This window comes from Nuphar pumila, chromosome 6, assembly GCF_984573655.1.
Source record: "Nuphar pumila chromosome 6, dmNupPumi1.hap1.1, whole genome shotgun sequence".
NCBI classification, from domain to species: domain Eukaryota; kingdom Viridiplantae; phylum Streptophyta; class Magnoliopsida; order Nymphaeales; family Nymphaeaceae; genus Nuphar; species Nuphar pumila.
The window spans coordinates 115,040,086-115,052,429 of record NC_143254.1 but is presented as its reverse complement, the minus strand read 5'-3'; the positions used below and the strand labels follow the sequence as shown (position 1 = coordinate 115,052,429).

General features: G+C 37.9%; 1 protein-coding gene across 1 annotated transcript in view; it reads right to left on the bottom strand.

The window, feature by feature from the left end:
• LOC149835802 (phospholipase D delta-like) overlaps nucleotides 1-9,651 on the bottom strand; it is a 194,172-nt gene extending 184,521 nt beyond the window's left edge. The window contains exons 1-2 of the mRNA XM_090008760.1: nucleotides 8,370-9,651; nucleotides 4,233-4,349 (exon numbers count right to left, since the gene is read on the bottom strand). Coding sequence (XP_089864886.1) covers nucleotides 4,233-4,349; nucleotides 8,370-9,365 — 1,113 coding nt within the window. The 5' untranslated portion in view covers nucleotides 9,366-9,651. The remainder of the gene's footprint in view (nucleotides 1-4,232; nucleotides 4,350-8,369) is intronic.
• Nucleotides 9,652-12,344: the final 2,693 nt, after the last annotated feature.

The window sequence follows — 12,344 nt, the reverse complement described above, 5'->3', positions numbered from 1 at the left end:
GTGTTGTTGCATATACATAAATACATGAATGCTACTTTGTTCATCTCAATACGATTCATGGTTAGAAGCATATGTGGCAATGATTGCATAAAGATGCATGCATGTGCATACCATGCATATGCACAGGAAAAGGGGTATAACGTGGGCAGTTCAATTTGCATATGGGAATGTCATATTTCATGTTCATTGTCAATGGATTAATTTGGTACATATATGACTGTACTTGGAGGCATGTTGATACCACTGCATACATTACATATGGTTATGATTCCTGCATTAATGCTTCGGTGATCAAAATGAATCATCGAGGGTTTGGTAAGCCCGAGCTGTGGAATTGTTTTCCCTTACTCATATTAATGCATCGCAAAAATCATGTTTTATTAATATTTCAGTTTTATTGCACTGTTCTATATGTTTCCACAGGCCGGAGTCCTGTGATGGCTCTCGCGAGATAGATATGAGCTTTTATCTTTCTTTTTGCATATGATGTTGCAAAACTTAAGGAATTAATTTTTAATAAAAAGTAATAATAAAGCACAGTGTAATATACCTTCTGGGATCACTCATCTGGAGAATGGGGATCTTAGAAATCCGGTCTTGGGGAGACTGTGAGGATACAAAACTCTGTGTGCTTAGTTTGGTCCCCTGAACCCGATATTGAGGTTCCTTCTCCTGGCCACGGTTTAAGGGAGAGTCCGCCACTTTACCTGGGGGTGGTGTGTTTTGACACAGCTGTTGTTTTTGGTACCAATGAAGTGGCACTTGTGGGCGTGGGGTGTCCCTTGTGTCCCCGACATTAGATGTGGATGTCTAATGTTCCGAAGGTGATTCGGTCGAGGGCTAAGTTGGGACCCAGTAATAAAATACAATTGTGTGTTAAGCTACCCTGGAAACCTAACTTGACCTCGGGGTTTGTACCCGTTTGGTGTATCCGCGGGCAACGGTAATTAAAAAGAGAAACTTAAAGTTGTATGCATTTAATAGGGCATGCATAAAGAAACAAAAGACTTAAATGAAAGATAATAAGATGATTCATGCATTTCACAAAAGTCATGCATTTTCCTGTTATGCATTAGATCATGCATACTTTAATGGTTTCCTTAATCAATACATGATGGTAAGTGTTGAATGTTTATTTCTTGTTGCATGCAGAAGTTTTATTACATGCTACTGCTTTACTATCTTTGCATACTTAGCAATTATGATTGTTGCATGAATAAATTCACCAAATGTTATAAACTGTCTTGCATGTATTTCCCTCAATTGTTGCATGATATCTTATCTTACCCTTTTATCTCACTTGTTTCATTAAGTAGTTGTGCTTAGGATTTCGATTCTGACACCCTACTTCATTGGTTTTTCGCAGGAACAGGTGATCAGTGAAGTCGACGGCTACTGTGAGGGCGCAGGAGTCACAATGAGTTTTGACAGTTTCCTTTGTGGACAGAGTGACTCTTTATTTTGGTTCTTCAGTCTAGTGTTCTTGTCACCTACTTATTTTTATCAGTGGTTGCGTTACTTTCTGTTGAGTGAAACACTGTTTTTTAGATTAGTTCTTAACTCATGAATAAAGGTATTGGTTAGTTTTATGGATGTTAATTGCAAGTTCTTTTGTGGTTTATGACTATCAAGTTGGAATTGGAACTGTGAGGACCCCGGGTCTTTGGGAAGTTTTCCGCACTGTTTTTAAAAAAAAAAAATCCGCATTTTCAAAAGGGATGAGTTGGGGTCGTTACACATTCAATTGAATATATATTTAATGTACAATTCTAGGGTACGAAAATACCCTCTAATAAACTTTTAAAATACACTATACAGAGATTGGATCCTGACCTGATTTGATACATGAATCGGGTCGGGTTTGGGTCCAAGACCCAACGACGACTTCTTTTCAGTTGGGCTATTCCCAACGGCGCTTATTAGAGACATCAACGGCTATTATTAGAGACTTTGGGAATCAGCCCAACGTCTACCTTTTAAACTGTGTACAAACAGTCAGCCACTGACTATTGTACACTGTACACAGTCAGCCACTGACTGTGTACAGAAATATTACAAAAAAGAACAAAAATAAGAAATGAAAAAAATTACAAAAATAAGAAAAAATAAAAAGGAGGAATTATAATCATATTCAAAAACATGAATATGCGTAAAATGTAGAAATGACTAAAATACCCCTACAACTAAAGAAATATATATTTTATATATATAAGTAGATGGATACATGTACATATATATGAAATATATATATGTATATGTATCTTTTTTTATATATAGAAAATACATTGCCTTATGAATTACAATTTAACAGATATGGCATGACATACCATGATCATGATCAAACATGTGATAGACATAGTCAACACCTTTGCCCAAAACTGGAATCATATTTACAAACAATAAGAAATCTTGATATTCTTGCCATTATGTTCTTTCCCAAATTCGAATCTGACATGACATTTGGTTAAATGTTTCTTTCTCAATGATCTCCAGTCCTGAGCTGGTACTTTGAGCCCCATTTGGATGGCAACTTTTCATGCATTTGTTTTGTGTTAAATTAGTTTTGGAACTCAATTTATTAAAAAAATATTTACTTAATATATATAATATGATTAAACTGGTGTTTGGATGAGAGTTTGCTTATAAAGATTGGTTTATTGAGTAATCCCATTTTCTGTTTCCATCATCATTTCAACTTCATTAAAAGATCAACTATCATCAATACCATTATCAACAGTAACCAAGTGCCCTCACAATCTTGATCACCATTAATGTTATCATCATCAATACCATTATCAGTTGAATAATGAACATCAATAACAAAAACACCATTGTTGGCATGTATTCATTATCATAATCATCATAAAAAGCATCAATTATCATCAACATCATCACAATCACCTTCTACATTTTTCATCTCCATCATGATTGTTCACGTTTATGATTATAATGATGGCAATCCTTTATCATTCACCACTACAAGAGGACCACCACGAACGACATCATCACTCAAGAAAAAAGGACCCACTACCACATCACTTTCCATCAATCATTAGAATGCAACCACCACCACCATCTTCATCAACAATTATTAATAAAACAACCAACAAGACCAATAGCTTTTTCCTCCATTTTCTGCTTTATCATATCATCAGCACAGCCACCACCACCATTTTCGTCATCTTTCTCAAGCTGGAAAAAAATCCTCGCCTACTTCATTTCCACCCAATCACACACAAAGGAAAAATGATAGGAAGGTGTCATATGACTCCAGAAGCACCGGTCCAACAATTTTTCTCATTTTTTTTCGGACATAAGTAAAAATGTTAAAAAGATAAGGATGGTGTCTGCCCTTCATTTTCCAGCCAGTATTCGGATAACTATACAGAAAAACAAAGCAAAGAAATGATGACGAGTAGGAATATGAAAATAAGGGATGAGAAAGGGCATGGTTGCTAAAGAGTGCCCCAATAAATGAGATCTAAGAAAAATAAAAACGAAAAAAAGCATTATTTGTACTTCATAGCACACTATTTTAACCGCTTGTTTTCAAATGAAGCCAAAAACATTTCAGAAGTCATAATCCATCTGCCAGAGTCGTCCTTATGTAAATGATCCATACCCACATCATGCCTGCTCCCCATGTCCATTCAACGCAACCATTCTCTAAGCATGGTTTTCCAATAAAGTAAATTTTCAACATTGTTTTCCAAACTGCAGGTGATCTTCTGATGTCTTTTGTAGATACTGTGTGAAAACATTCTTGGAATTTTTAAACTTAAAAATTTAGTAAATGGTGTGATATTTCATAACATTCTTATCCATTCAAATATTTCATAACATTCTTCTATATTATACAACAAAATCAAGTATTTTCCGATGGAGGATTAGGTATGATTAATAGCTGCAGTTTTACAATAATCTAGCCAAAATTAACACTTAGAACTCAGGTTTTGCTTGTAGAAAATTCTTGGGTATGTCATACATGAAACCCATCTAAAAGATGCATGATTTATGTATCGGAGTAACCAAGTAAATGATAGGCCTCTTTAATTAGTTTAGATCTAAAGCAATCTTCCAAAACTGTATTTCATTTAATGAGTAAAGAAGTTTCTACAAGAAGATAGCCATATTAAACTCCTAAATATAATCATAGTTGCAGTACACAATTATTATCAATTAGGCATTAATCATTAGAAAGAAATAGAAGCTTTCTGTAGTTGTATGCATGCCTGTTGCTTGAAAATGCTAAGCTTGCTACTGGCATAACGAGGTGAGATCACACAATGAACAGATGAATGCTTAAAGAATTTCCGAGTTTCTTCATCATGAGTCTGCATCACTCCTTCCTGCACCAAAACCCATATAGTTAATTCTCCATTCTACATTTCATAAGTCACAATGGAAGAAAGCAATTAAATTGGAATTTAACAGACATCAAGTCAATCAACAGTTCCCTTACTAAATTTGTTGAGAACTTGAGAAATGTAACATAGTGTATTACTGTTGTTCGGTAATATCTATGTGTATTTTCTTGTATTTATAAGGCCATTTTTGTTATTTACCTTAGAAAATGTGTAGCAGTCAAAGTCAGAGGTCCATATTAGTCCAATTTGTATTAGTTGGTTAGTGAGGGGATCAGCCCCTATATGTTGTATTCTTGCATTCTTTTTCTAAATGAAGTCTACTCTTTGGTGTTTGTTCTCTATGTGTTAAAAATTGTAATCTCATAGTTAATCTCATATATGAGATATCTCCATCATATGTAATTTTATTTTTTTAGTTTAGTTTCTTAGTTTAGTTAGAATTAGTCTAGTTAGAATAACTTTCTATTTTTTGGACATTCAAATAGGCTTAATGCCTTTATTGACTCATAAAGCAACTTTTTTCTGAACATTCAAATAGGCTTAATGCCTTTATTGACTTTTCAGTTAATAAAGCATAAAACAGCAATAGGAGACGTTGGACTCCCAACGGCCCCCTCTCTAGCTTCTTTTCAGCCCTATAAATATGTGCTTTTACTTCTTGTTTGATTATTATTTTTTGTGGGTTTATCCCATCTTAATGAGATAATTTTTTCTCTCTTGGTGTGTGCACTCTTTTTGAGTATTTTGGTTCTTGTGAGTATGTTGAATGAACCTTTGTGTTCATTGAGAAAAAACTTTTATGAGCTTCTTTTTGAAGTTTTGTTTGGGGTTCTATTTTCTTACATGGTATCAGAGCTAACGGTTGAAGCGATCAAGCTAAGTTCCTTTGGTGCATTGAGAAGCATGCCACTCAAGCTTTTTTAAAGAAAGTAAAGCTCCTTTAAAGTTGTGATCGTATAAAGACTTAAGAGCTTAGAGGAATACTTACACTCACCATTTGCGGTAGAGTATCCTCTTCTTTATTTTTCTTCTTGTTCTTTCCTTATTCGTCTTCGCTTTATCTCTTCTTTCCCAAAAACTGTGAAATGGATGACAATGATAATGCCACCATTAAGCCCATCAAACTCAACGATTCCAATTATATCACATGGGCTTCAATCATGAAGCATCTTATGTGGGGAAAGGGATTATAGAGATTAGTAGACGGGACCGATATGGAACCTATACTAATCCTCACCAAGGACGAAGGAGAGAACGAAATACCTCTCACGGAGGTAGAAAGAATTAAGGTCATCTCTACTTATGAAAAAAAATGGAAGGAATGGTGAATGGGTCATGCCAAGATTATGTTTTGGCTTATCACAAGTGTTGACATAAAGAAATGCTCGAGTCTTGCGAAATTCGAGCATGGTAATGATGCGTGGGATTACCTTAAGAGAATGTATTCTCTTAAGGATATTGCACATGTGTGCAATTTACAAATTAAAGTTCGGAATATGGTTCAAGGAGACAAGAGCATTAGAGAGTACTACAATAGTTTGTCGGAATTAAGGGAAGAGTTAGCTCTTCTTAAACCAAAGTGGCATTGTCCACAAGATATTGAACTTCACCAAAACCAAATCAATGCAAAGCATTTTTTTCATTTTATTAGTGGATTAAGATCTGAATTTGAATCCACTAAGTCTATTCTTCTCCATCGTGGAAAAGTGTCGTCAATAGAAGTTAGTTATTGCATATAATTGCAAATTTGTAATCATTGTATGTGCTGCAGATATATTCCTGCTATTTTAACCAAAAGCTATTAAAAAACAATACAACCTAGAGGCTCCAAGTCATTCAGTTTTTCCCCACTGCAATTGTGACAGGCTATTTTTCTCTCCTTTATTTTCTCCCTTCTCCATGCTTCTCAATCTTATGTCAAGATTAGTAAAGCCTAGTCAACTCGAGTTCCCAGTTTCTAGGGTCTTGACCCTTGCTGCAAGCAACCAGCACAAAATCCTGCAAGTGGTTGAAATGGGGACAAGCTAAGTGTGTGTTGGGTGATAAGCGAGTTCCTTTACAATCAAAAGGACAATTCTACCAGACTAGTACGACCAGCGCTCTTATATAATGTTCTGTTAAAAACCATCCATCCTATTCTGTCTATTTCAAACATTTTGCTTTCCCTTATGAAATCACTAAAAACATCAATAAATTACTAAAACTTCCAAAAGAATTAAACCTTGTGTTTATACTTTGTTCTTGAACATTTCTTAGCACTTGTCAATATCCATGCAAGCATGCCCCTGAATTCAAAATGAAAATTTCAAGAGAAATATAGATTGATTTTTATAACAGCTGGCATGTTTCTTAGCCTTGGTTAGTCTTAAAAGGCCACAAAGGTGAGTGATATAGGTATCATCAACCATCCCCTGCCTTTGCTTATGTGGAGGACTATTGCTTGGTTAAAGGACTTATGGTTGATCAAAAAAGATATCTCAATGTTGTTGACTAATTCTGGCCCATGGCTGGCCAATACCTAGGCAGCAGGTACTCCTTGAGTGCCACCTAACACTCTAATATGTGCTTGTGTTCAAAGTTCATTATGAAATATTTTATAATAATCACATGCACTTTTTAGACATGAAAGTAGGTGTGGATCTTGATGGCCTCATCAACATTATACATCATTTCAACAGAACACTATCAATACAAATCACATGATGTACCTGTTGGATAGGTTAAATCTGAAGATAAAAAACAAAACATAATGTATGACACTTTAGCCATCCATTGAAACTATGAAAAAGGCATCACATTCAAGGATATCTCAGCAGTTGAAATATCTGACTGGATTTCTAAAATGTTTCTTTTTCTAGGAAAATCTTCATGAAAATTGATTATTTTTTAAGAATAGGGGAAATGCAAAGGAAGAATGATGATAATGTTCTCTTCATATCACTACTGTTGCAAAATGAAAAAAATTAAGTTGCCTTTTTTCTGTATTTCCTATAATTTCCTACTAAAAAACATGTCATGTAGATGGTTCCTTTCTATGTATCTTGGTAACTCATCATCTCATCGGACCATACTCTTACAACTCTAGATGTCTCTCTTGTAAACAAGGAACTTGAAGAGCCAAAGAACTACATAAAGATAGGTGCACAAACAAGAACCATTTTGATTTGAAGTTGTGCATATTTCATTTTCACAAGTGCGCTGCAGAATGCACAACCTACCAGTTGCATTTGATACAAAGTATGTGTCATGTTCTTTGTATATTTCATATTCTTCAAGCCCACTGCCAAGATGCGAAAATGGACTGGTTAGCCCATCCATATAGTCATTTTTGTAAACCACTTATCTGTGCCCAGAGGCTTGAAATATGACTTATGATCCTATGTATGGCCACAATCCACTTTGATGCAACTGAAATTTTCCATTATTATTAAGAGTTCTGAATATGTAAACCATCAATTTGTCCTTGTTATTTTTATCACGAGTCTACTTCTAGAATACCCAAGTGAGGCAGCTCAGGAAGTCAAGAGTTCGCCTGCACTAGGATTGTGCATTGGTGTGGTTTTTGTGCTCAAACTGCAGTAAGAAACCACCGCATTGAACACCATTTATTTCTGGCAATACTAAACTGAATTGGCATGTTGAGACTTGAGAGTAATAACATCAAGGAGACGCTCACTGTGCAGCCTTGCTCCCCTATGCGGATTTAGTGATTTACTCTTTTGGTTGCCCAAATCTAACATACATCCCCATAACCGCTTAGAATATCGACTGAAGAATTCATGGTAGGAAGGGTTATAGTTGTTGGGTTTACAACCGAACCAAGGTAACGCTCTGATCAGCAATGTGTATATAATGCCAACAACTCCGCCCCGTAGTGGCATGCAAATTAGACGTAGTAGTGCGGTAAAAAACCGACTACACAACAAACATTCCCATAGATATATACATTCATAAATGTATGGAAACACAAACGCTTTGGGTAATGGGCTGTTGCAGACGTACCGTTTTCAGAAGCAACTTATCGTGGGAAGTCTTATCATCCCAAACTAGAAGGCACACCCGAACACCCTCTTGAGATTTATACTTGAGCAGGTCGCCCAGCGTCAATTGCCCGCCCTCCGGCAGCGGCCTCGTGGGCTCTCTAACGAGCCTCACCTTGTGATACACAGACCAACCCACAATGTAGATCAGGTGGTGAGCTTCCAAGATAGCGTGGCAAATGTCCTCCCAACACTTGTCGTGTTCAAACCTCCTCCCTCCGTCCAGTGGAATCTCCGGCAGCTCTCCATCCCTAATGTGGGCGTCTTGATACAGAGTGACCAACCCGCCTCTCCGAACCGGAAAATACGTGTTCGGAATGCCGGGGACGGCTTCCGGATCAGCGCCCACGCCGTCGCTGTACAAGGGGTTGCCCCCCACAGGATAGAACCTCATCCGAAGACACAATGCGGAATCTGGCTTCGGGGGAACACCACCGGGGCCGATTATCTGGAACCAATCTTCGATGGGTTCGCCGGAGAGGACCTTCGAGGCGGAGATGCGGATGGTGCCGATGAGCTGGGCGCCGAAGACGTCGTTGTCCTTCACCTGGAACTCGATCCTGGAATCAGGGTGGGCCAGGGGGACCACGAAGTGCTCGTCCCAGTCGGGCTCCTGCGAATTGGGGATGACCCTGGTCTTGGCGACGGTGGCGCCGGCAACGCAGACAGAGACGTAAGGGTCGCTGGTGATGATCTTGCGGTGGTGGTGGTGAGGGTGGCTGCCGGACGGCCGCCTCCGGAAGGGCGCCCAGCATGGCTGGCAGACGGTGACGCAGCGGCGGAGGTGCTCCGACAGCATGTCCATGTTGGGCAGCGCCCGGGCCTTCAGGATCCACAGGTCCAGGTCGCCGTGGAGGAACACCACCTTCTCCGATGCATCAACCGACGCCATTTCTTCTTCCTGTCCTTGGACGTCAGAAGGAGCAGCTGTAGCATTTGATCCCTCCTCCTTACTCATCCAATTCTCTTAACAGTGGACACCAGAAAGAGAGCAGCAAAAAAAGTCGAGGGAATGAGGAATCAAGTACTCTCTCACCAGGGAAATCCCAAACTTGATTCTCTTGGAAATCCCTTTTTTCTTTTTGTTTTTAATTAGAAACTTATGGGCGAGGGAGAGTGCGGATGTGGAAGTGGGCGGTGCATTTACGGTGAATTTTGTGTGGGCGGATTGGTTGAGGTCAATGGTGGGGAGGAGGGGAGCGTTGAAAACTTGCAACGTGGAGGTAGTGGTGGCAGCCATGATCACGTTGGTCATTTGTGAATTGGTATTTAACGCCGTTAGTAAAACCGGTAAAAAAATTATAATTTGCTGATACAGATACATTTTTTTACTTTATGTTTCGTGTCAGAAGACTGCTTTTTTTTTTGTCTCTAATACATCCCCAAGTTTTCTTGGCGATGGTACTCACAAGTCATAAGGAGTCCGCTCATCTGGTAGAAGGGTTTTGTGAATATCATCAAGTTAATCAGATGTCCCAAGTTCCAAACTCATGGGTGGGTGGCATCCTTTGCCACAAGGTTCAAGCTGGGTGTACTCCCCGGTGAGCAGTGAGGGAGGGGTTTTCCTTGAATTATCAAAAAAAAAAAAGTTTTCGCAACAATGGTAAAATAAAAGACCTTGACTTAGCTTTTGTCACACGTTACGGTGGAAAACATTTTAAAGTATTTTAAACTCTTATTTTAACTTAATTCCTTGAAAATATGTGATGTCTCCCCTCTAAAACAGAATACGTACTCTCTTAGAAGTTAGTAACTTACATCACTCGCGCTTAGATGTTACAAACTTACAAATGAACTTACCGATATGTTTATGTTTAACATGTCTGAATTTTGGTCAAACACGTTGTTCACATAAAAATCCAACACGTTGTTCATTTGGGTTTTAGTCTGTAATAATTCAGCATTAGAATTGATTTGAATCAGAATCGCCCTAACCCAACACGTTGTTCACATAAAAATCCACAGGCTTAACTTTTTGTAGCATATGGGATATTTTTTTAAATATTATGACTGTATTGTTGTTTGGTGTGCCTCCCGAAATACCTAGCCATTTGACAAAATCTCTCGTATATTCAAATTTTTGATTCACTTGTGAATATCTCCACAAATGTGTGAACCTCCTTTTTTTACTATAAATAAATAAAAAATAATTTGCACATTTTTTATGGCTCAAAGTGGAATGGCATTCATAAATACAGTACAACCTTTAAAGTTTGCATAGTGTTGAACCTTTTGGGACAAAGAAAAGATAGTGAAGTTGGGCTGGAGGGAGAATCTTGACAACTGAGGAAAGAGATTCGAAGTACGCATAAGTTGTGCAGGAGTCAATACTGAGGTTTCAAGGGAAGCTAGTACAGATTATCCAAAAAGATGGTAGCTTGATGCTGTCCTTTAATGCATCAGAAAGTTTCATGCATCCTTTGAGCAGCCCCTGTTTATCCAACGAATTCAAGTACTGAAGGCCACAATGTCGATAAGCTCCTTGCAGCCAGATAAATCCAACACCTTTAAATGGTTCAAATTCGAAACATTTGAGATCATTTTCGAAGCTGAGCAATCATCTAGGGCCTTGAACCTCAACAAGCATTCATTCATAAACAATTTCCTTTAAGCCCTTCAAGTTTGAAATATCTGTGAAGACATTAGCATGTATTAGAGTATTTAGTTAAAAGGAGTTTCACACACTTTGAGAACCTTCGTAACTCATGGTTGTGAATGTCCCTAAAATGTGCGAACCTCTTTATACCAAAATTACATATGGGGGACAAGAAGAGGACGTTCTCAATTGCGCGAGTATTTTATTAGATGGTTAGGTATTTAAAGAATCGCACCATTTTGCAAGGACATCACGGTTATTTTTCATTTTTGTAATGGGGGACACGGAACGTATATTAATTTTGATTAGATTTTTAACAAACGTATTTGGGCCTATTCAGGTTTTATTTTGCTCCGGATAAAAGTTTGTTTCAGTCAAAATTGGTTCCAACGAGACTCATTATTTTCTTGAAATGAATAGGTCTATCGTAACATCTGTAACATGCAAAACTAGAACCTATTTAAAAGGTAAAATTCAAGAACAGGTTTGGCACAATTTTTCATAATGGATAGCATATATATAAGTTCGGTTGAGTCTATAACAAATATACTAATAAATCAAAAAGAAAAAGGAATAAAGATATTTTTGATATTTTAAAATATTTAACTTTGTTTACTGGGTGAAAACATTGATAGGTTAGTCCCGGGTCTTTATTTAGACATTAACCCAATAACCTAGGATTATATGAGAAATTTCAGAAAAGGTGAGTTTCAACATGGAATTTCAATTAAACGGTGGGTCCCTATCGAAAGCATACTAAAAAAAATTTGAACCCAAGTGCCAGTACATACCAAAACTAATAAATATAAAAGACAAGTTGAGACTTCGTGTGTTTGTTTGTCCTCTTTCGTGCCTTTTCGCGTCTCCCTCTCCCATGGCATTTCGTTTTCAAGACAGCTTTTTTAGGTGTCAGTGGCTGTTTTTTTTTAAAGGCAAGCTGAGGTTAGGCAGACCCATTTATTATTCAAAACGTAACACGGGGGTTTGAACCTGCAACGCCCCACCACAAAGAGTCGTACACTGACCGCTCCTACCATCGAAGCGGAGCTTACGCTGGTAGTGTCGGTGGCTTTTTGCCAATACATAAAGCTTAGTTGTGCGGTGGGGCCCACTAGCTACCTTGAGTTAGAGCCAAGACATGTGTGTGTGATTCAACGCCTTGCAATATGTGGGCGGAGCCGCGGAGGAAACTAAGGGCGCCGGATCTGAGATCGGTTTTGAACTCGGCAAGACGTTCCGTGTGTTTTTACGTCGAAAAAATGCCATTCAAATGGTTTTTCCTAGCAAACAAAACATGTTAGAATACGTTTATGACGTCATAGGGATTATAAACAACTTGCG